At 39.6% G+C, this 23109-nt stretch overlaps 2 protein-coding genes across 3 annotated transcripts; both read left to right on the top strand.

Moving 5' to 3' along the window:
• Nucleotides 1-294: 294 nt before the first annotated feature.
• LOC143857377 (F-box/FBD/LRR-repeat protein At1g13570-like) lies at nucleotides 295-22461 on the top strand. Of its 2 annotated transcripts, XM_077367809.1 has the most exons (4): nucleotides 313-493; nucleotides 20869-21626; nucleotides 21707-21862; nucleotides 21928-22461. In XM_077367809.1, exons 2-4 carry the CDS (start codon nucleotides 21561-21563, stop codon nucleotides 22210-22212), a joined length of 507 nt encoding a protein of 168 aa, XP_077223924.1. In that variant the 5' UTR covers nucleotides 313-493; nucleotides 20869-21560; the 3' UTR covers nucleotides 22213-22461. The 2 variants fall into 2 exon arrangements, with proteins under 2 accessions (XP_077223923.1, XP_077223924.1); XM_077367808.1 differs by lacking the exons at nucleotides 20869-21626; nucleotides 21707-21862; nucleotides 21928-22461 and adding exons at nucleotides 9321-10543; nucleotides 10786-13722 and having other exon boundaries at nucleotides 295-493.
• On the top strand, nucleotides 20897-21433 carry LOC143857415 (F-box/FBD/LRR-repeat protein At1g13570-like). The gene has a single exon (XM_077367841.1). It carries the CDS (start codon nucleotides 20897-20899, stop codon nucleotides 21431-21433), a length of 537 nt encoding a protein of 178 aa, XP_077223956.1.
• Nucleotides 22462-23109: the final 648 nt, after the last annotated feature.

Here is a 23109-nt window from a genome sequence, read left to right as displayed (position 1 = left end):
CCTCAATGAAAACAATTGTATCAATTTATTGGAAAATAATTTCCTATGTTATTCAAGAGATATTTAAGAAAGTCGCTGTACACCCATATGAGTCGGGTTGGGTTTGGGTTTCAGCTTTCGGTTTTTTTTTCTTTAAACCTGGCCCTACCTAAGATTGAGTCGGATTTTCCAATTTAAAACCCAACCCTACCAAGACCAATGATTTCTAAACCCGGCCCATGTTATTATTGGGTCGGGTCGATGCGGGTCGGGTAAAACCCGACCCAAGTTGAGCCCCACGCTCTACAAATGGAACGACCCTCGCCATCTTACACCACTAAACTCGCTAATTTTAGGCTTTTAACTCGCATTAGCTCACCTCAAACCCATCCTTCATCTGCACTATAAAACCATCACTACCCTATGACCCCTTGTTATTCTTAAACCCCATGAGCTATGGCAAGGTGAGAAGACGGAGAAGAATGAGATTATTTCCCCACGTTCAAAGGATCAGGTATATCCTTCCCCTTCTTTTCAACTTATAGTTAGGTTTAAATTCTTGTAGTGCAAAGTAGGTTTAACAATGCCTAGGTGAGGGGAAACTATGAGGTTTAAGGTTTTGTTGCAAACAATAAAACTGGTAGTGTGCGAATCATGCTAGTTTAGGATGCTCGATTTGCTTTCATTTGTTTATGATTTAAATTTCTTTATACTATCTTATCTTTCATTAAATTTTTTGGGGAAATCTGAGACCCATGATCCAAGTTCATTGATTCCATTCATAAATAATTAATTAAGTCCCTTTCTCTTTTCCCTTACGTAGCCTTAATTGATGAGAAATGAAGAAGATATGAAAATCAAGAATAAATTGTCAGAATGCCTGTGACCACAACTCTTAGGTGGCCATTCACAAGAGTCGCAACTTATGAAGCTTATGATCTTGTTCGTTGCTGTCTCGGGTTCGTAGATGAAAAATTAGTTAAAACAAATTTGAGTAATATTTAAACATAAATAAGGCTCAAGTACGGAGACATGTCTTTACCGGCCAGGGACGGTGCCTAACACCTTCTGTTCTCGTAACTAGGCAACAAACCCAATCAATGGAGACACATATCATAACTTTAGGATCACTCTTGGGTCGTAGGCCCTCTCGTACGTGGCGACTCTAGTCAATCTCCATAAAACCCAGGTTTTTGCCTTGATTTTTATGGAGGGAAAAGGTGGTTCATCCAGGTCGATGGAAGAATTGCCTCTAAAAGAGAAAAATCACAAATTAAAACAAAAAATGCGCATAAACCACGATTCATGAGAGCATGCCCGGGCAGGAGCCCATAGTTGTAATTCCTGTTTCTAGATATTTGCAGGGTGTTGAATTCCTTCGCACTTTCTTCGTATATTCCCTCCAGTTGGACTATCTTTTTTTTTGAAATGGAGTTGGACTATCATCCATTCGCAGTGTCAGCTTGTCTTGAGATTTGTCCTAAGGGATGTCACCGTCACTTCCAATGGGAGGAAGGCATTGTGGCCGACTGTTTAAGGCATATGGGGTAGTACCGATGCTAGTCTTGTAAGATGTCTTCTATGCCATAGCACTTCTGCCAACTTATTATTCCATTTTCTCATCCACTCATCAATCATCTTTCGCAAGAAGTTTTTTAACGTCTTGTTAGTAGACTGGGCTTGTCCATAATAAAAAGTTAAGTTGACAATTCTGATACCTTATTCCTCAGCAATTGCCCTCACTTGCCCCCGTGAATACAATACCTATGTCTGTAGTTATGGTCTCTTGCAGTCCAAATTGGTGCACGATGTGCTCCTTGATGAAGTTGATGATGTCGAGATGTTCAACCTTTTTTATATGAACAACTTCTACCCACTTTGTGAAACAATCAACCGCAACAATCACAAACCCACAGATCAACACTGTAAATTACTTTCCTCTATTCTGAGGTTGAGGATTCCTTGTTGGGTATCACTATTGATCCCATGGGTTACCCGATGACCCTTCACTACTCGTAAGCAATTCTGGACCTCAAAGCCACAAGGTAGACCCACAGACCAAAACAACCCCTCAAGTCAAAGGATATATAAAGGGTCCTGATGATAGAATAACCTTATCCATATCTTTGTCCAGAGGCAATTGTGTAAAATGATCCCGTTTAGTGCGTGAACCATTCAGCGCACCCATTCCTACCTACTTAGAGTCCACTACCCCAATGGCCGAGATAAGCCACCCCAATGCGTGTGTGGAGGCGGGTTTGATGCTCGTTGTGTGCAAATACAGGATGTCCAATCTCAACCACAACCAGGAACTTCAAGGTCTGCAAAGACCGGAAGGTCATATCTCCTTGCCCCTTAGGATCTGTGAATTCATGGGCATGTGTGTAAAGCACATCACACGCTCATGTATAATACCCAATAAATGTCATGAAATGAGATATTTTCATTAATAATAATTGATTCAATACAACTGGGTTTTAGGGCATACACTCTAACACCTTGTTGACGACATCTATGCTTTAGCTAGTTCGTGTGCTATGGAAACACTTGTATTATACTATTAAGGGTGGCATAGGGCCCCCCTTACGTGATGGGCCCCCTAAACGTAGTTAGGCCTACACATCCTTATTAGTCAGTTATTGCCCTTAGTCTTGAGTGAAGTTTGCTTATTTTGCCCAATCATGTACAGGCCCAAGAAAAACAAGTTCTAGAGGCATCTTCCATTCGTATCGGTCTGGGTTTTCCACTCCATATTTAGATCTGCACCTTTGATTCAGAATTCCCAGCAAATCCTTGACTCCTCAAATACGATGGGACTTCGCACCTGGTGAATCTTTCACTTTACCCCCTCTCATTAACAAGGCAATCATTGAGGTGGGGCAATCTTTGTTCGTCCAAGGGATGAGATAAAACCGTGGCGTAATCGGTATTATATCACAGGTATCCTCTGCTGCAACTTCATCATCTGCGGCCTCATCTTCTGCATATATTTCCTCGCTTTCAATTTGCTCCTCATCGACGACATCTATGCCCCTTTGTGATAGTGGTGGATGTTGTGTTTCTATGCAAGTAGAGGGGAGGTTCTCCTGTGACTCTTATTCCTCTTCCTCTAGGAAATACTTAAGGATTTCTTCTCCTAGCGTATCCAATGAATCTTTCTCTTTAGGGATGACCAGAATTTATGCTCGGCTCAGGCAAAGTTCCTCAACACGGCGGTTCATCATATCCAGCTTTCGAATTATCTCCTCTTGTTATCGTTGGTACTGAACTATCCCCTCTAACAATTGAGTTAGATCTGGAACCTTCGAGGTTCTAAGGGTAGTTCAATACTTTGTTCCTCTTTCGGAGCTTTTTGTGGAGGTACATGGAAGTATGTCTGGCGCCTGGGGCCAAGATCAGCAAAGGAGTAGCATCCTTTTGCAGAGATGGCTCGAGCTTTGGTTTATCAGGTGTTCTCCTCATGTAGTCGTCTAGCCTTGAGCTTTAGGGGCCTTTTAAAAGTTTGCAGCGCTAATCTTTTTGAGAACATATCACGGACTTCTCCCAACGTCTGAAAGGCAGTTCTCCAAAGAAGTGTTGATCCTCTTCTAGTGATAAAAAAAAAGCGCCCAGTGCACGAGGCTCCCGCCATTGCGGGTTGATCCTCTTCTAGCGATACCCACCAATATTGGGCTTGCCCTCTTATAATTTTTTACACACTTGATCATACTTGATCATCTTCTTATGATTCAGATCTTTGTCTACAGAATAGGACTCGTATGGTGTTCATTCAATCACCTCACTCTTCTTGTTCATTGCTATAGAAGTAGGGCATCCTTTTGTAGTACATAGGTTTGGAGAATCGATACCTTCTAGCTCTACTTGTCATATCGCTTCGTCTAGAATGACATGAGAGATGGAATCTCCTGGAACTAGGTTTTGATATTAAAATAATGCAGGATAAGAGTCGTCGAAGCTTTGTTATCAACTTGATATTTTGCACTGTAGAATGTGGTGAATGAGAGGTGAGATCAAAGGTGGTGGGTTAATTATAGTAAGGTAAAAGGGTAATATGGGCATGAAAGATGGGAATATGGTTTGGTTTAGTTTTGGGTTTAAGGGGCTCGTTTATGGGATAAAGTGGCGGCTGGAATATTGGAAATGTGCATGGGTTCTGCATTTTGCTGTCGTGTTCTGCTTTTTTCCCTACATAGTCATTAAATATTCCTTTGACTCTCCCGAGTACTAAGCCGCGTCAACCGAGTACTCAACTGCGTCAACCGAGTACTCGATCATGTCGTGTTGAATCGACTAGGATTTCTTCGACTGCATTTTGACCCGCATCCTCATTTTGTAACATTGGCGGTGTAATATGGGTGTTGATGTGGAAAAGGGATGTGGAAATTGTGGAAAAGGGAAGGGAAAGGGGAGTGGAAATTGTGCAAAAAGGGTAGCTATGATGTAAAAGGATGGGCAATCAAAGGGAGGGAAGGGGCGGCTAAAAGATTGGTGTTAAAGGACTTTTGTTAAAGAGGAAAGTGGTGATTGTGGTGCCTAAATTTTAAGGAAAAGTGGGGCCTTGTGACTAAGTTATAGGAATTACAATATGAAGAGAGGGGCGCTTAAAATAGAGGGTTTTACGCCTAAATAATAGGAAAAGGAGAGGGATAAAGATTGGCTAAATAATGGGTGGTTTTGTGTGGCTATTATGTAGGGAAAGGGAAAACAAATTTTGTGATGGGTTTCGGGTGGTGGTTTTCGGGTGAATTTTAAGAGGCTTCGGGAAAGCTAGGACCAGTTAGTTTTAGGAACAAGTGGCTGCGGTGAAACCAAAAAACTAGTCTGCGGGAGGTAGGAGATAAAGTTCAGGAAAAGATTTGGCATGAAAGTGGGCTGCAATATGCGGCTGCTTTGGGTGGTGGAAATTCCACACCCTCTGAATTTTATAGACAAAAATTGTTGTTTCCTTTCATGGAACAAGCAAGAAGAAGCACGAACAATGATGTCTGATCCTGTATCCACGATCAGAACTGACAGTCTATAGCAACTAACTACTGAGCGTGGCGATTGCTTTCTTGATGGTGTCATGCAAAATGAAGCAGGAAAAAGACTGCTTGTAGAGGGTGGAAAGGGTGGTAAACCTTCACTAGACAAGAGATGAGGAGATGGGAAAGAATGAAACTAACTGCAAACTGGTTTTGGTAGCAGCCATGAGTCCATGACCCTAAGGATCCAAACCTAGACAAATGTTACGGTCTGGTTTATCAGCGCCTACTTGGACATGTTGGACCGGCTAGAAGGTCTAGAGGATCTGCTTAATATGCACCTTCCTAGTTTGTTTTTATTTCATTTAATGTGTAGTTCCTTAGTTTGGTTGGTTTCTTTTTAGAGTTTATTGCTTCTGGGACTTCTATATTAGTTGTTTCCTTTTTGTAACTCTCTCTATTTAGGAGAGATTGTTTCCTTTTGTAAATCTCTCTATTTAGGAAACATAGGTTTGTCGAATAAGGCATGACAGATTTTCTTCAAGCTTTGGCTTAGTAGACTGGGATCCTTCGAAGAAACCCTTAGAATCGTACTAGGTTTCAAGTTTCCACTTTGCTCTAAGAAAAGAGATATAATTTAGTCATCTCGACTCAAAACACAAAATTTTATTCCATAAATCAATCTTGGATTTCTCATTACAAAAGCATATATTTAGAGAGTTTTGGTGTGTCTGATTTCTGCCCAAACTCAACCACCTATTTCGACTAAAACGAGTAACAAAAGTCCACTAACTTCTAAAATCCTCAAAAGTATCATCCCAAAAACTTCTTTAACGTGCACGTCAACTTCTAAAACCAAGGATGAACTCATTGACTCTTAAAATTTCTCCAACTTCCACACATTCAATACTTGGAGAAAATTTCTCTAGCTCCTTAAAACTCTCTCCCTCTTGGACGACCAACTCAAAATAAAAAGAAATTCTAATTAAAAGCAAACTAAAACTAGGACTCTTGTGAAACTTTGTAATAAACGAGGGCCATTGATTGTAATCACTTCCTTCTCCTGGTAATCTGGGATTCCTAGGCCATCAGATAATACTCTTCTACTACGGTCTTTCCTTGATCGTCGATTCAGCTCATCCGATGGTTGATCCGAGGGCCTGTAAATATCCGGTCACCAATTTGAATGATCTGGCTGTGGATCGGTTAAAATGCACCTCTATGTGGGGATCAATACCGGCAATGTGGCCATGTATTTCTTCCCTGCTTTGAACACCTCCTGATGCTTTCGTCCCAAGGAACCCTTCTGATAACCAAAGCTTTAAGAGTCTTAAAAACTTGCTAACCTTCCCACTAGGTTAGGGAAGAACCACCATATGAAATCCAGAAACGCCATGAACCTCTGTAACTCCGTGTTGGTAGGAGGGCGAGCCTCGATGATAGCGCGATCTTTACTTCAGTCATTTTCTGTGTCCCTCTAGTGGATAGGAAACCCAGGAAATTCACAGCTACCACATTAATGACACACTTCAGAGGAATTATCTCCACTTTCTGCTCATTCATGTGCACAGATGCTTGTCTCAGCTCTTTGACATGATTTGTCGTGTGTTCTGATTTTAGAACATTTTCATTGATGTTTATTTTCACGAATCTTCTAATCATGTCGTGGAATATCACATTCATTGCCTGTTGTTAAGTTCTTTCATTGTTCTTTAGGCCAAATGGCGTGACCTTCTAGCAAAATGTCCCTATCTCACGAGCACATCTGAAAACTATCTTATGGATGCCTTCTCCAAATATGAATATTTGGTTTTAGCTGGACCACTGTCCATGAAGGAGAATATTCTATGCTTAGCCGCGTTGTCAACTGGTAAATAGACCATGGACATGGCGTACCGGTCTTTCGGGGTAGACAAGTTGAAGATTCTAAAGTCTGTAGACCCTCATCTTCTCATTTTCTTGATCACCAGGACCACGTTTCGTAGCCAGTCGGTGCATCTGATTGGCTGAATGAATTCAACAGCTAGCAACCACCTGATCTCCTCTTTGATCTTCAGCATGACCCCATAGACATCCTTCCCAGCGTTTGGAGGGGTTAAGTGGAAAGGGTTTTGCACGATCTTTGTGAATTTAAAGAGTCTGGTGTTAGTGGTGTGTACCTTTATTTGGAGAGCTCTAAAATTCTTCCTTAGTCGCACATTTCCTAAATGTGCAGACTTATAGGATAGAGTGCCTTTAGAGTTCCCCATATAAATAAATTATGAGCAATGAATAGCCGCCCTAAAATAGATTGTATTTTGCATCACGATCCTCTCTTCACTTCTCCCCCTCAAGTCCATGCCCCCTATCTTCCCCTTCCCCACTCTGACGACGATCGAACAGCCCTCCTTTAATCCTCCTAGTTCATTCTCCCTCTTCTCACACTGGCCATCTCTCTCTCTATATATATGTCTCTCTCTCTCTCTCTCTCTCTATATATATATATATATATATATATATATATATATATATATATACACTGTTTGGCATTGAAGACTTTCTGCTTATATGGGACCCATTGAAAACTGTTTCCCATATATAAAAGGCTATATGTTTGGCACTGAAAACTTTCTGCTTCTTCCTCTCCTCACACAATGGTCAGCTCTCCTGCTTGATTTCTTCTTGTTTTCTTCCTTGATTTTGCTCTTGCCATTTCTGCAATTCAAAAGAAATCACCGATCTGGGAAAAATAACCTAACTTTAGAAGGTTTTTTCTGCGATTCACAACCCCTATTGAATTAAATCTCGCTCTCGAAGCCCTTGAGTTGTTCTTCTCTTTCTTACTTACTTCTCTATCTACTTTGAATTTCTAGGTTGTTTATATTGACAAAGTTATGTGATTTGTCGGTTTTTTTTGGCTGATATTTGGGCGGTTTTATTGGTAAAATTAACAAACTCTTTTGGTTGTTTATCTTGACCAAAATCATATTTCTCGGTTTTATATCTTGTCACAAAGTCTGAGATTTCTGGTTTGATTTTTGTGTGAGAGTTCGGGGTTTTGTATCTTAAAAAATATCAAATATTTTGTTAGACGTATATACCCTTCATTAAGGGTATTTCAGTCATTCATTTTATTAAATATAATAAAAACACTTTTTCGTGGGAGGGGAGAGTAACTCTCTCATTCTTACGACTCTCTCTTTCTCTTTTTCTCGTGTTTCTCTTTCTCCCTACTCGTGTATCTCTCTCTCTCTTTCACACATTCTTACACCATGTAATTTAACATGGTATCAGAGCTTCAAGGTAAGATCTAAACCCTGATCCTAAAAAAGAAAAAAAAAATCCCTAACACTCCACCCTTATCCCCTCTCCTCAATTCCCAAAACCCTAACTTCAAAAACCCAAACCCAAACCCAAAACCCAAAACCCAAACCAAACCATAGCCACCACCACTAGAAGTGACCCAAATCAATTCCTAATATACCCAAATCAATTCCCAAAACCCAAACCCAAACCCAGCCATAGCCACCACCACTAGAAGTGACCCAAATCAATTCCTAATATACCCAAATCAATTCCCAAAACCCAAACCCAAACCCAACCATAGCCACCACCACTAGAAGTGACCCAAATCAATTCCTAATATACCTAAATCAATTACCAAAAGCCAAATTCAAATCCAACCATAACCACCACCACTGGAAGCGACCCAAATCAATTCCCAATATAACTAAATCAATTCCCAAAGCCCTTTTACATGATGCACATAACCCAATATCCAATTTCTTGATATCGTATACCCAAAACCCAAAACTTTTGTGCGCATATCCCGAAAAAAAAAACTCTTTCTTTTGCAATTCCTAAACATAGCCGTGACACCTATCACCCTAAACTTAACCCTAACCACTTCACCCCTTTACTCCACCCAACCCTAACCCTAACTCCTCAAATCAGTCCATAAATTCCTTTTTTTTTCATGGTTTAAACTTGTTTCTTCTTTATATTTTATTCCATCGTTGGTTCCGGGAAGTTTGTTGGTGTCTCTCCTCTCTTTCTTCTATGTTTTTTTGGGGTATTCTTGCTTCTTTATTTGTCTCGGAACCTCGTCTTGGTGCCTTCAAACGTGATTTGTTAAAGGATTTGATTGTATGTTGAGTGTCCTTAGATTTGGAAGTGGTGGTGATTGTGTTGTTGGTTGTGAGTGATTACTGTTGGTGTCTTTATTGGTAGTGGATGATTATTGTTGGTTGTTTATTGATGTTCATCTGTGGTGGCCATATGTTCGGTTATGTAGCCTCTTGGTTGTTTGAATATGTCCATCGAGACTTGGTGCTCTCTATGTGTGCTTTCGGTGCATTGTTGGTCATGATTTGGTGATTGATTGTTGGTGGTTATCAGATTCTTTACCAGCCGTTCTCTTGTTGGTGGTATTTGTTGTTGGTTGTTCTCGCCATTATTATTACGATTGCAGATTGTTGTAGTTGGTGGTTATTATGGCTTCAGAAGATTCCTCATCAAAGTCGACGGTTGATGGGGCTAGTCTTCCCCCTTCATCTAGTGCTCCTTATACTCCTGTAGAGGCTCCTCTTCAGATGACCTCCATAAAGCTTGATGGGCAAAATTATCCTCCTTGGCGGAGGGTAGCTCGTACATATCTCCTTGGTCGAGGTAAAGTTCATTTTATTGAGAATGCCTCCCCAGCCACCACAGAGCCCTCGTATGCGAGATGGGAACAGGAGGATGTTGTGATTCGTTCTTTTCTGTTGAGTGTTATGGAATCCCAGGTGGTTGCTAATATGATGTATCTTGGTTCCTCTAAGGAGGTTTGGGACCATGCAGCAACTTTGTACTCTGGCGCCGATAACGTCACACGGATGTGCTGTCTTTTCTCTGACTGGCTTGCTTTCAATCGTGGGGAGATGACCACTGCAGATCATTACAGTTCTTATGTGGCTCTTTGTCAGCAGCTTGACCTGCTCATGCCATTCACAGTAGATCCTGTTGTTCTTGCCAAGCGTCAGGAGAATTTACGTATTGTTCGCTATCTTGACTCTCTGGGCTCCGACTATCTTCAACTACGCCAACAGATCGTCGGCTCTGGCTCTCTTCCGTCTCCACATATTGATGGGTCTGCACTTGCTACTTATACTGGTGGTGATCGAGGAGGTGGTTTTCGTAGGTTTGGCCGTGGTCTTGGTAGGTTTGGCCGTGGTCGTAATGGTGGTAGTCGTGGCCGTGGCTATGACGGTGCTGGCCGTGGTCGTGGTCGTGATTCAGGGGGAGGTCGTGGTCGTGGGTCTCGTTATTGTACCCATTGTCGTATGGATGGCCACAGTATTGATTATTGTTATGATCTACATCCAGAGCTCCGTCGCCGCCGTAATTCTACTGCTTTGGTAGCTGCTTCTGATGATACCCACCCTCCCCACCCTGCTCCTACAGGATCACCTTCCAGTGACTCCATGGTGGTTAGTCGTGCTGACTATGAGGAACTTCTACGCATTCGTGATAAAGGCAAGCAACCTATGGCCACATTTGCTCAACCAGGTAGCTCGTCCTGTTTTCTTTCTGGTTCTACCCCTGGATCATGGCTTATTGTTCAGCATCTCACCACATGACTGGTAATTCTCATATTCTTTCATCCTTCCAGTTAGATATCTCTAGGCTCCCTCCTACTGTTACATTAGCAGATAGAACCAAGTCCCCTGTCTCTAGGGTTGGTATGGTGTCCATCTCTAATGATATTCATTTATCTTCAGTTCTGCATGTTCCTTCATTTCCTGTCAATTTGCTATCTGTACGTCAATTAACTAAATATCTAAATTGTTCTGTTTCTTTCTTTCCATCTTATTGTATATTTCAGGATATGAAGACTGGGACGAGGAATTGATTGGGCCGTGAGGTTGGTGGCTTGTATTATCTTGATTCGACCACAGCTGGTGTTGCTCTTCGAACATCTGTTGATGCTTATCAGTGGCATTGCAGATTGGGTCACCCTCTTGCAGAGAAGCTTTAGAAATCTCCTTTTCTTACTAGTTCTGTTGAGTCGTTGTCGTGTGAGTCGTGTGAGGTGGGAAAACACCATCGAGTGTCCTTCCCTTCGCGTGGTAGTTGTAGGTCGTCGCGCCTATTTGAACTTGTTCATTCAGATGTTTGGAGCCCGATCCGAACTCTTTCTTTATCTGGTTTTCGGTACTTTATTGTCTTTGTTGATGATTATTCTGGTGCAACATGGTTATTTTTGTTGAAAGATAGATCCGAAGTATTCAATGCATTTGAGTTATTTTACTTTGAGGTAGAAAATCAATTTAAGTCTTCCATTTCTTGTTTGCGTACTGACAATGCAAAAGAATACTTTTCTAGCTCTAATGGTTTTACTGACTTTCTTGCTTCCCGAGGAATTACGCGTCAATCTTCCTGTGTGACACATCACAGCAGAATGGTGTTGCCGAGAGGAAGTTACAATACTTATTAGATATGATTCGTACGCTTATGCTCCAGATGAGAGTTCCTAAATATTTTTGGGGCGATGCAGCTCTTACAGCTTGCTTTCTAGTGAATCGTCTACCTTCTAGTTTATCTGGTAGTACTCCGTTTTATGTTTTGCTTCCTTCAGGTGATCCATTTCCCTTGACTTCTCGTGTGTTTGGGTGCACTTGTTTTGTCCACAACCTAAGCCCTGGTCGTGACAAACTAGACCCTCGAGCGGAAAAATGTATCTTTTTAGGTTACTCTCGTACTAAAAAAGGATACAAGTGTTATAGTCCTCACCTGCGGAAAACATTTGTTTCTGCCGAGATGACATTCTTTGAGGATACTTCATATTTTCTTGCTCCACCTCCGAGTCCTGTTGAGGTACCATCGTTGTTGCTTCCGCTGTCGTCTATTCCTGTTGAACCCGCTATAGTGACTCCTTTCGATGCGCCTGATTTGGAGTCTACAGAGGCCGCTTCTAAAGCTGCACCTATATTATACACTCGAGGGCCCCGATCAACTGTCTTTCCTACAGGACTGCCATTGCCTCCACCAGCTAATCCTTGTCCTCAGTCGGATACTTCTTCATCAGGTAATCCTCTTGCATCTGATTCTCTCATTGCTTCACGCACTTGATCTCATACGACTGCACATCCTATCGCACAGCTTGTTTCTTATGAGCATCTTTTGCCTTCATTTCGTTCATTTGTTTCTAGTGTTTCTTCTGTTTTTGTGCCTAAAACAGTTTCAGATGCTCTTGCTCATCCTGGTTGCCGAGCTTCTATGGATGCCGAAATAGCTGCACTTGGTTTAATAAAACATGGGATCTTGTACCTCTACCTTCTGTAGGTGGGTCTTTGCTATTAAATACCTTCCGGATGGCACAATCGAACATCTCAAGGCCCGCCTCGTGGCCAAAGGATATACTCAGACATTTGGGGTCAACTATCTGGAGACATTCTCCCTTGTGGCCGAAATACCTTCTGTACGTGTTCTCATCTCGATTGCCGTTAATCGTGGTTGGCCATTGTACCAGTTAGATGTGAAGAATGCTTTCCTTCATGGCGATCTGATTGAGGAGGTGTATATGGAGCAACCTCCTGGGTATGTTGCTCAGGGGGAGATGGGTTCTTTTGTTTGTCGTCTTCGGAAAGCGATTTATGGACTGAAACAATCTCCGAGGGCATGGTTTAGGAGGTTTAGTGATGCAGTCCTTTGATTTGGCATGAAACAGTGCGCAGTTGATCACTTGGTTTTCAGCTATCAGTCCACTGCAGGGTATATTTTCTTGATAGTATATGTAGATGACATCGTGATCACGGGAAATGATCAAGCTGGTATATGGAGATTGAAGACTTTCCTTCAGGGAGAGTTTTCCACCAAATATTTGGGATCCCTAAGATATTTTCTTGGAATTGAGGTAGCACGTTCTCTCTACGGGCTTTCTCTGTCACAGAGGAAGTACACTTTAGATATATTGGAAGAGACAGGCTCTATGGGGGTGAAACCTGCATCAGCACCTATGGATCCTAATGTTAAACTCTTTCTTGATCAGGGAGAGTTGATTGAAAACCCAGAACGATAAGCTGATTTATTTGACAATTACTCGTCATGATATCTCGTATGCAGTGGGAATTGTTAGTCAATTCATGCATTCTCCTCGCACATCTCATTGGGCAGCAGTAGTTCAGATTATCAGGTTCTTGGAAGGTACGCCAGGGAAAGAACTATGTTTCAAGAGATATGGTCATGAAAGAGTAGAAGGGTATACTGATGCAGACTGGGCAGGATCTCCAGCAGATAGGAGGTCCACAACTGGCTATTGCACCTTCGTTGGAGGTAATATGGTGTCTTGGAGAAGCAAGAAGCAAGACATTGTATCTAAATCTAGTGCAGAAGCAGAATACAAAGCTATGTCATACACCAGTGGAGAATTGATTTGGTTACGTTCTTTTATGTCAGAGATTGGTCTTTCATCTCCAGATCCTGCACGGTTATATTGTGATAACAAGTTAGCAATTTATATTGCCACTAATCTAGTCTTTCATGAAAAAACCAAACATATTGAGGTAGACTGCCCCTTCATTCGTCAAAGAATTCAAAGAGGCGAGATATGCACTATGTTCACTCGATCAGCAGATCAACTCGCAGATGTGTTCACTAAACCATTGGGGCCAGCTAAGTTAAAGGATGCTTGTAACAAGCTAGGAATGTATAATATATACATTCCAAGTTGAGGCGGAGTGTTAGATGTATATACCCTTCATTAAGGGTATTTCAGTCATTCATTTTATTAAATATAAAAAAAACACTTTTTCGTGGGAGGGGAGAGTAACTCTCTCATTCTTTCGACTCTCTCTTTCTCTCTGTCTCGTGTATCTCTCTCTCTCTCTCTCTCTCTCTCTCTCTCACACACACACACACACACACACCATGTAATTTAACATATTTCGTGGGTTGTTTACATTGAAAGAAAATTGAGACATCTAGTTGAATTTCATCTCAATTATTTTTTGGTATTTCTCTTTAAAACAATCAGAGATTTTAGGGCTTTTATCTTGGCAAAAATTTGAGAGTTTCGGTTTGGTTGTTTTTATTTCAATTTGGTGCGTTATGATGGGTAATAGCTTGGGTGTATCTGAGATGCGCCTCTTTCCATAGACTTTATTAGATCTCCATGTTATAGTTGGAGAAATTGGATCCCTTATTAATGTCATCATAGTTATTTTGTTTATTGTTGTTTCAGTTTTTGTTTCAGATTTTTGTTTATTGTTGTTTCAGTTTTTTGCATACGTAGAACTATAACTGAAATTACAGCTGCTACCTGCTAAATAAAATCAGGAATTTCAGTTTTTAGTGGAATTTATCTTGAAAATTTCGTTCGTCTGAGCTTTTCAGATTAACATAATTTCATATCCCTGAAACCTTTTTTTCAGAAATTTTCGAAAATGAAAATTTCGGATAGCTCGAACTTTCTGACTGCTGAAATATTCAGAATTGTGAAGTGAAATAAGACGTATAAACCATATTAGAAGGCTTACGAACAGCATGAACAAAATAGTAGTCTGGAGATTTCTGTCCCCTTGGGGCCGCAACATGAACAAAATAGCTGTCTGAAAATTTCTATCCCCTTATGGCTGTCCATAGTCCTCAGTTATTGACAAATACAAAATCCACCCCTATCACACCTACACTCAAATTGTACGCTCAACTTATTAACTGGAATTCTAAATCAAATAAACAACTTCACCTCTGTTTTCAGTATTTAAACTCAGAAATTACAAGCCTTCTTCTATCACGATTCTCTTCTCTACCATTCACTGTCTTTTGCATCTACCAATCTCCTCGTTTGGCAGTATTAGAACAGTAGATAAAGGAAAACAAAATCAAATCAGACCTAGAGGGATAAAAGAATCCTTGGCTTCGAAAACTTAGGCCCTGTTTGTTTTGGATTTTGAGAACAGATTTCGAGTCCAAAAGTGATTATTGGACTCAAAATTTGGAGTCCAATAATCAGTTTTGGACTTGCAATCAGTTCTTAACATCAAAAACAAACAGGGCTTTAGTAGATCAACTATAATTAATGATGATCATCATTTGGCTTACTTTGTTTGCCATTTATTTTATTTGATTGGGAAGTTGAAATTCATCAAAGCTTGTAGACAAGTAATTCTATTGTTTCCTCCATTACACTGTCAAAACAGGACCAAGGTTAATGGACATATTGGGTGTTGAATTTATATCTTTATGTGAGAGTTCATTTCTGTCATAGTAGTGACAACTATCTTTTTCTTTTTGAAACCTTTGGCTGAAAGATGAAATGATCAGCTTTATTATTGTATGTGCTATGTATCCAATAGGTGTAATGAGAAGAAAGTGGTCAGAGTTACTTGTTAGTGATAATGACACTTATAATGAGAATTTAATCCGAAAATCATAAAAAACAGAAAATCAATTAATCCAGTTGAATCACTCACCAAAGACCGTGAGTTGGCTCTGATACCGACACCGACTGTTATCTATGATTTAGGCCCTGTTCGTTTCAGATTATGACAACCAATTGTCAGCCCTAACCGATTATTGGTCTCAAATTAATAGGTTTAGGGCTGACAATCTCTTATCATAATCTGAAACGAACGGGGCCTTAGAGTAATGTGTTGGGTTTTAAATTTCAACCGAAATCCGAAATTTCGGGTTTCTGTCAACCCCGAACCAAAATTGGGTAAAACTCGAAACGTTATGAAATTTCGGTCGTTTTCCTCCGAAATTTAAGGAAAATCTCCAAAGAAATCTGGGTTTTATTCTTTATTTAATATTTTCCTGAAATTTCCGTAAATTCGTTCGAAATTTTGTACGAGATAAAATATTATTTTATTTGATTTCGTCTGAAATTTCGGTTTCGGTGAGGAACGAAATGCATTCCAAAACCGAAATTTGAAACCTTGGTTGAAACTCACCTCCGGCCATGATGACTAGATCCTGGTGTATGTTCTCCGATCAATAATCCACTTAGGTGGAGATAGCACTCCCTGCAACGTTTATGATCTGTGATGGAGCAACATTTGTGATCTTTGATGGAGTACTACTGATCTGATCAATGTCTGATGGCCAGATTGATGGAATCACAGGCTCTCTCCACCTCATATCCGAGACCCCTTTATGATAGGTTTTCAACTCTATTTGTCTCATGTTTTCCTGCCATCAATGATAGTGATATAATTAGAGAGTAATTAGGAGTAGACAGAAGGTCCTATTCACGCCACACTTTATATATTTAGGCTAGAAATAACCCCGTGCGATGCACGGGACTATTTTCAAAGATTTTAGAAAGCCAAGAAAGAACAATAAACGTGGCAACTTTAATGTGAAAAAAAAAATCCCTGTTAAGCTCTGTTCGGATTACTGGGATTTTATGAAAACATTTGGAAAGGAAACATATTTCTAAAATTTCGTACTTTACACCCTAACTAAACCAATAGAATTTAAGGAAAACTAACCTCCTAAATTTTCTAGACTCCCTATTTATTATCCTTCATTGAAATTTCTTGAAACCTCCTTAGTGAATGATGATGATGACAATTTCTAGATATTATGGATTCTGTAATTGCCAAATCAAACCCATGAATGTTTAGGATTTTGGGTAGAGAGAGGAGTTCGACTGGGAAGAGAGGACACATCATAAAGGGTGATATATACACTGAGTTAATATTTTAGCATACATTAGCCAAAACAGAATTGAAGATATATCTGAAAACTAAATAAGAAAAAGTGAAAATGAAATCAGAAATGTCTCAAGTATTATTTACCTTGGAGGAGAATCTTAAAGTGGCCTTGAATAAGGAAAACAAAGATATTGAGAGATAGATGGGGATAAGAAAGACTGCATGCCTTTTATAGACATGAAACGTGGGTAGAAAGGTATCCTCTATTTGTGAGGAAACTAATCCCACATTTGTTAGATAACTAAATCATGGTTGGTTTCCATGCTAGGATGGATGTGTTCATAGATAGAGAAGAGAGAAATTTTCTCAGATTTTTTGTCTATAATGAAATTGAGTAGGTTTCTGTGTTTTTTGTGAACTTAATCATGATTGGTTTCCACCTAGGATGGATGATAACGAAGAGAGATATTTTTGCAGATTTTTTCTAAATTCCGCAGATTTTTGTGTCGAAATTTATTGTATCTAAATGACCAAACTACCCTCAATTCGATCGCCCTCCGGAGAATTTTCCGTTCTTCGGTTCCAGCCCAACCAAACATCACGCCTGTGAAGAGAAGGCTGAGAAGCCCCCACAATGCATGCAGATATGAATAGAAACCCCAGTTCTCTCAGCAAAAGTAAGCAATTTTAATGAGTCCAACTAAAATAATCGGCAATTATTCAGATGGGTATCCCTATTCTTGTGTGGAAATTCAAATAACCAAATAGAGAAAACACAGAATAAGAAAATCCATACATAATCAGCAGCTTTTTTCAGGATAAAGAAAAAAAAAAAAAATGTTGTTCTGAGATTTTTCGCGGATTATAGGAAATAAACATGTGATTTTACTTACCTGTGATGTTATGGGCTTCAATTATCCACTCTTTTGAAGATATCGACGGTAGAATTATAGGAAATAAACATGTGATTTTACTTACCTGTGATGTTATGGGCTTCAATTATCCACTCTTTGGAAGATATCGACGGTAGAATTCGAGCCCAGGGCTTCAGTTTGAGTTCTCAATCGGGGAGAGAGAGAGAGAGAGAGAGAGAGAGAGAGAGAGAGAGAGAGAGAGAGAGAGAGAAATTTTCTCAGATTTTTTGGAAAATCCTAAGAGGAAAGGAAACGGGGAATAGAAGCGTGCCCAAGATATTACATCTTTTATATTAAAGATGATAGCTTTTTGCTGAGGTGGACAGTCCCCTATTTTGCCAACCCAGCCTCAAATCCTACGTGGCATTAGAAGCTCAAAAGGTCGTCCCTCAAAACTACTCGGCATTCTCCATCCAACATGGCCCTCAAGCGAGTAGTTATTCCTGAGTTTATTGCCGAGTTTATCCCTTTGAAAGCCAAGCTAAATTGTTTTGCATTTATTTCCAAACAACAAATATTCGAATGGTCATACAGCTCTTCCCCTAATTGAAACAACCATATTCTCTTAACCGTTCCCGGCAACATTCCCTCTTCTACCGGTTGTTTCTTCCATTCATCTATATATGAGACACCCCATTAAATCAAGCCATAAAATCCAATTTAATTCAGTGCAAAACCCTCTCTCTCTTTACCAATTTAATTTAGTGCAAACTCTCTCTCTCTCTCCCCATGGTCTCTGGTGGGGGCAATCAATGATTGAAACAGCAACATGGGACAACGACAGCGGTGGAGTGGGTGGTTTAAGACTATTACGTGCCTAATTGGCCGTAACGGAAATAAACAAAGGGAAAATAGAAAAGGGAAGGGAAGGGAGGTTGATTCGAGGCAACCGGACCTCCTAGCGCTTCAATTCGAGAGGAACCATGACTCTCCTACAAAGTTTCCTTTGCTGTAGAAGTCTTTTCTTCCTCCATTTCATTGAAATACAACTAATTAAATACAAACACAAAGGTAGTTACACATGAACTACCCATTTTCCCACTTAAAAGACACGTAAGCAACAACCAACACCCACTACCCTAAAACCCATAAAATATAACTAAATAAAAATTACAGCAATAACTAAATAAAAACTACATCATAATCCACCCCACATAACATTCCTTCCCCCTTAAAACAACTGTGTCCTCAAGGTTGAATTTGTTGGAGAAAATCTTTATTCCACCGGGATCCCAAATCTTAATGGTCATGATTAATATAACCTAGCCTTCAAAATTTGTTGCAATCAAACTCAAACAGAAATATGATCTTTCATGGCACTGCATCGAAATAATGAAATGATTGAATGGCTGGAAAAAATCATTAAGATTCTTGGCAAAACGTTCAACAAAACTATCTTCATCGCCATCAAATCTCCAACTTTTCTCTACACGAACAACAGTTTGCTCAAGTTTCAACTTTTGATCTTCTTTTCGCATTTCCTTAATCGCTTTGTTGATTTCTTCCGAGCCCTCTGCAAATCGTTTTTGTCCTTCCATCATTTTCAAAACCAATGCTTTAATTTCCTCCAGATCTTCACATATCGATTCTCAGAACTCCGAAGGCGCAGCCATGGCACAATATCGACGGCTCTGATACCACTTGTTACGTGCCTAATTGGCCGTAATGGAAATAAACAAAGAGAAAATAGAAAAGAGAAGGGAAGGTTGATTCGAGGCAACCGGACCTCCTAGAGGTTCAATTCGAGAGGAACCATGACTCTCCTACAAAGTTTCCTTTGCTGTAGAATTCTTTTCTTCCTCCATTTCATTGAAATACAACTAATTAAATACAAACACAATGGTAGTTACACATGAACTACCCATTTTCCCACTTAAAGGACACATAAGCAACAACCAACACCCACTACCCTAAAACTCATAAACCATAACTAAATAAAAATTACAGCAATAACTAAATAAAAACTACATCATAATCCACCCGACATACATCATAAGAAATGCACATAACAAAGACCGGCAGGTTCGGTCTCTCTCTCTCTCTCTCCCCTGGATTTTTTTTGTCATTTTTCCTGAAATATTCTTTGCCGACGTCCTTAATCATGTCTGCCCGTCATCTCTCTACTAAATCTATAGGTGATAAATCTAGAGGCTTCGGGGAAACATTAAAGAAAACTTCTGGTTAGACTTTAGGAAAGCAGATGTGGGTCATCATCTTTCAGAAATTGCAAAATAGTTTTTCAGGGTACCTTCCTCACCCATGTTCAATTTATGTATTTTTTTTGGCCATCTCCTCTACTGCTGGATCTTTTTTGCAATTGGAATTGTTCCCACCAATCATTTTTGAAATTCATCAACCTGATCTATCTTCTTGGAATTCGATCATCTCTGCCAATGCAAATGGGCTTTTTTTGCCACTGCTCTCCAGTAGTTCGACCAATATGCCCGAACAAAAAAATCTCATCTCGTGGAGTTCATGATGAGTGGGTATGCCATCTCTTCAACGGACGTTCCTAACCCATATTCAATTTACGTCTTTCATTTACTTGCTTTTTTTTATATATAATTTTACTTTCAACCCGTGCATCGCACGGTTGGCCCCACTAGTATAGAGCAATCCTAAAGACCAAAACGGATGTTCCTAACAATACTATTTGTGGGGCGTATCTTTGGTAAACTGGGATCATCTTCGTAGTGGGCCATAGCTTGGATCTCCAATGGGTCGAATCTATGTAAATAGGGCAATCCTAAAGACCAAATTAAACTTAAATGTTGTTCAATGAGTGTGGACCATTGTGCTCATATTTTAGTTTTTCACTTTCCATATGCAGGCTCTTCTATAAAATTATTATGATCATCTATGGGCCTTTGTTTTGACCTATGCGAGGTCCAATGTGGGCCATGTGAAATCTCTCTCTCTCTCTCTCTCTCTCTCTCTCTCTCCCTCTGTGCTAAGAAAATGTTGATATATTCTCTGTGTCTTGGCTTTTGTACACTAGTTTCTAAAAGACAGGCAGTTGGGTTGGAAGTGATGCTTGGGCTTCCTGCAAAGAATAAATTCTTATTTCTTAATCCTAGCCGTTGAATTCCCAAGTGAGTGTTTAGGCTTTGCAAACTCTTTTCAACAAACGACTCCAAGGAAGCTTACACAACCTTATAAATATAGGCTTTGCTATAATATCTTGTCTATATATCAGTAAAAAAATCTACTTTCATGTTCTCTGTTTGTGGTTAACTTTTTGACTTTTAACATCTATAAAGATTCATCCTTTCTTATTCTTGATACTGCAATTTCATTTATGCTGCGTATTTGCTTTTGATTCAATTTGTTTCTTCTTCATATAATATTTGATGCAACTTTGAGGTGGCTGAATTTTTGTTTGTTGAATTTCACAAGAAAACAAGAATAGAATTCTACCTCAGAAATGGAAGTGCGGCGAGCTTCAACCTTCGATGTGATCAGCAATCTTCCAAGGGATGGCATAGAGGCAATTCTCGTGCGTTTGCCTATCAAGGATACTGTGAGGACAAGCATCTTGTCAAGCAAATGGAGGTATATGTGGGTTACAATCCCACAAATTGTATTCGATCGGCGATGTTATCCAAGTGATATCCCATCTTCGAACAAGGCATTTTATACCCTCAAGTGTGTGAACATTGTCGATCAAGTTCTTTTGCAGCATAGAGGTCCAATTCACAAGTTCGAGTGTATTGATTATCTTCGTTCCTGTTCTTCTTTCGATCGGTGGATACTTTTCCTGTCAAGACATGGGATTAAGGAATTAATCCTTGAATTTTTTGATGGAGTACGTTATAAGCTGCCTTTGTGTCTCTTCTCTTGTCAAGAGCTATATGATTTGAGACTGGAGCGCTGCATTTTCAATATACCTCCCGCATTTGAAGGCTTTAGTCATCTCAAGAGCCTTTATCTTTGCAATGATTTCCAAATTTCCACTTCTTGAGAGTTTGACATTTATAGAATGTTATCATGCTAGTCTTACAATCAATTCTCCAAATCTCCGATACTAACACCTTGATGGTTTATACGGAGTTCTTCGTTTTGAAAACACCCCGGTTGAGGAGCTTGGGATGCACAGGGTTCTCGGTTGTTTACGCAATGTTGAGGTGCTTGTGATGCACAATCAATTCCTACAGGTAAATAATTTTCAAGTCCTAATTTGGAATTCATTTTCAAACCAAAATATTAATTTTCTTCTTTTTCCTTGGTGTTATAGGATCTGGCTGTTGGTGATGTACCGGAGATGGTTCTTAATACACTTGGGCATCTTAAGAATCTCTCTTTGGACATGGATTTTGGAAACAGAAAAGAGACTTTGGCCATTCTTTGCATGCTTAGAAGCTCGCACCATCTCCAGAAACTAAAAATCAAAGTGAGTTTTCTAAACGTAAGATTTAGTTTCTTTGATACTACTCTAACCTAGATTCCAAATTCTAGGTATGCTGTAGGGATAGCGATATTCTTCCTGAGTACTACTGCTGGGAAGAACAAGAACACAAGGATTGGATGTTAAAACACCTCCGAACCGTGAAGATGATTAATATGTATGGAAGTAATTTGGAAATAGAATTCATAAGACTGCTTCTCGTTAATTCGCCGGTGCTTAAGACACTGACTATCAAGACTGCAATTGAAGATTTCGAGGATGAAGTAATGGTTTTGGCAAAGTTGATTCGATTTCGAAGAGCTTCAGTACAAGCCGAGATCTTATACAGTGCTTAAAGTCATTGCAATTCAATTTCTGACAGCTTCAGAACGTGGGCATTCCTTGATCATGCCTTTGGCTAATATGATTTTGTATAATCTTATCAATTATAGTTCTTGCATGATGCATTTTTATCATTAACGTAGTCTTGGGAAAAATTTTGAGCTATCTTTGCTTGTTTAAACTTTAGTATTGCACATAAATCTTTGTAAAACCTTAGTAATGATCCTTTTGTCACAAATGCGTCTTGATGTTTCTAGCTTGAATACATTTACTGAATTGTTTGTCTTTTGAGGGAAACTAGACGATGAAACTTTGTAATATTGTTTAATAAAGATATGAAAGCTAATGTGTTCACCTAAAATCGAGTGAAATTCAGTCTACAATTTCTTAATGTGTGTAAAGATGTGATTGGATGATGACCATTTTAGGCAACTGATATTGGCACTACCATTTTTTTTATAATGGCACGAACTCACCTTCTCTTTTGTTGTCTAATTGGTTGCTAACAGCTTTTTAGGAATTTTAATAGCCTTTGACATATGGTTAATAATAAAAGCTAAGACTATCTCATAACATCTTCATTAGATTGAATTAAGGGTTTTTAGGCAATTGATATTGGCAATACCATGTTATGGTAATGGGACGAACTCCTGGCTATTGCTTTTTAATTAGTTTCTGTGAGCTTTTTGGGAATTGTAATAACCATTGACAACTGGTTAAATAATAAAAGACAAGGCGAGTTTGCCCATTATCAAAACATGGTAGTGCGAATATCAGTTGATGGTTTTTTTTACCCCACTTTTTAAACTTTTATGGTGTCCGATCCTATGTCTAGGGTGGTGGATAGTGCTTTGGGAACCACTTGTTCGATGATATATGCCCTTCATTTTTTTGGCACCCATCATGGGTAG

Source organism: Tasmannia lanceolata, unplaced genomic scaffold, assembly GCF_043159265.1.
Source record: "Tasmannia lanceolata isolate RefF3 unplaced genomic scaffold, GAP_Taslan_0.1 ptg000024l, whole genome shotgun sequence".
In the NCBI taxonomy this organism is placed as follows: Eukaryota; Viridiplantae; Streptophyta; class Magnoliopsida; order Canellales; family Winteraceae; genus Tasmannia; species Tasmannia lanceolata.
Note: the sequence above shows the minus strand (reverse complement) of the source record. Positions and strands in the feature narration are given on the sequence as shown.

Coding starts and splice junctions, on each gene's coding strand:
- LOC143857377 (XM_077367808.1), top strand. CDS start 9,416: ATGGCTTCAGAAGATTCCTCATCAAAGTCGACGGTTGATGGGGCTAGT.
- LOC143857415 (XM_077367841.1), top strand. CDS start 20,897: ATGGAAGTGCGGCGAGCTTCAACCTTCGATGTGATCAGCAATCTTCCA.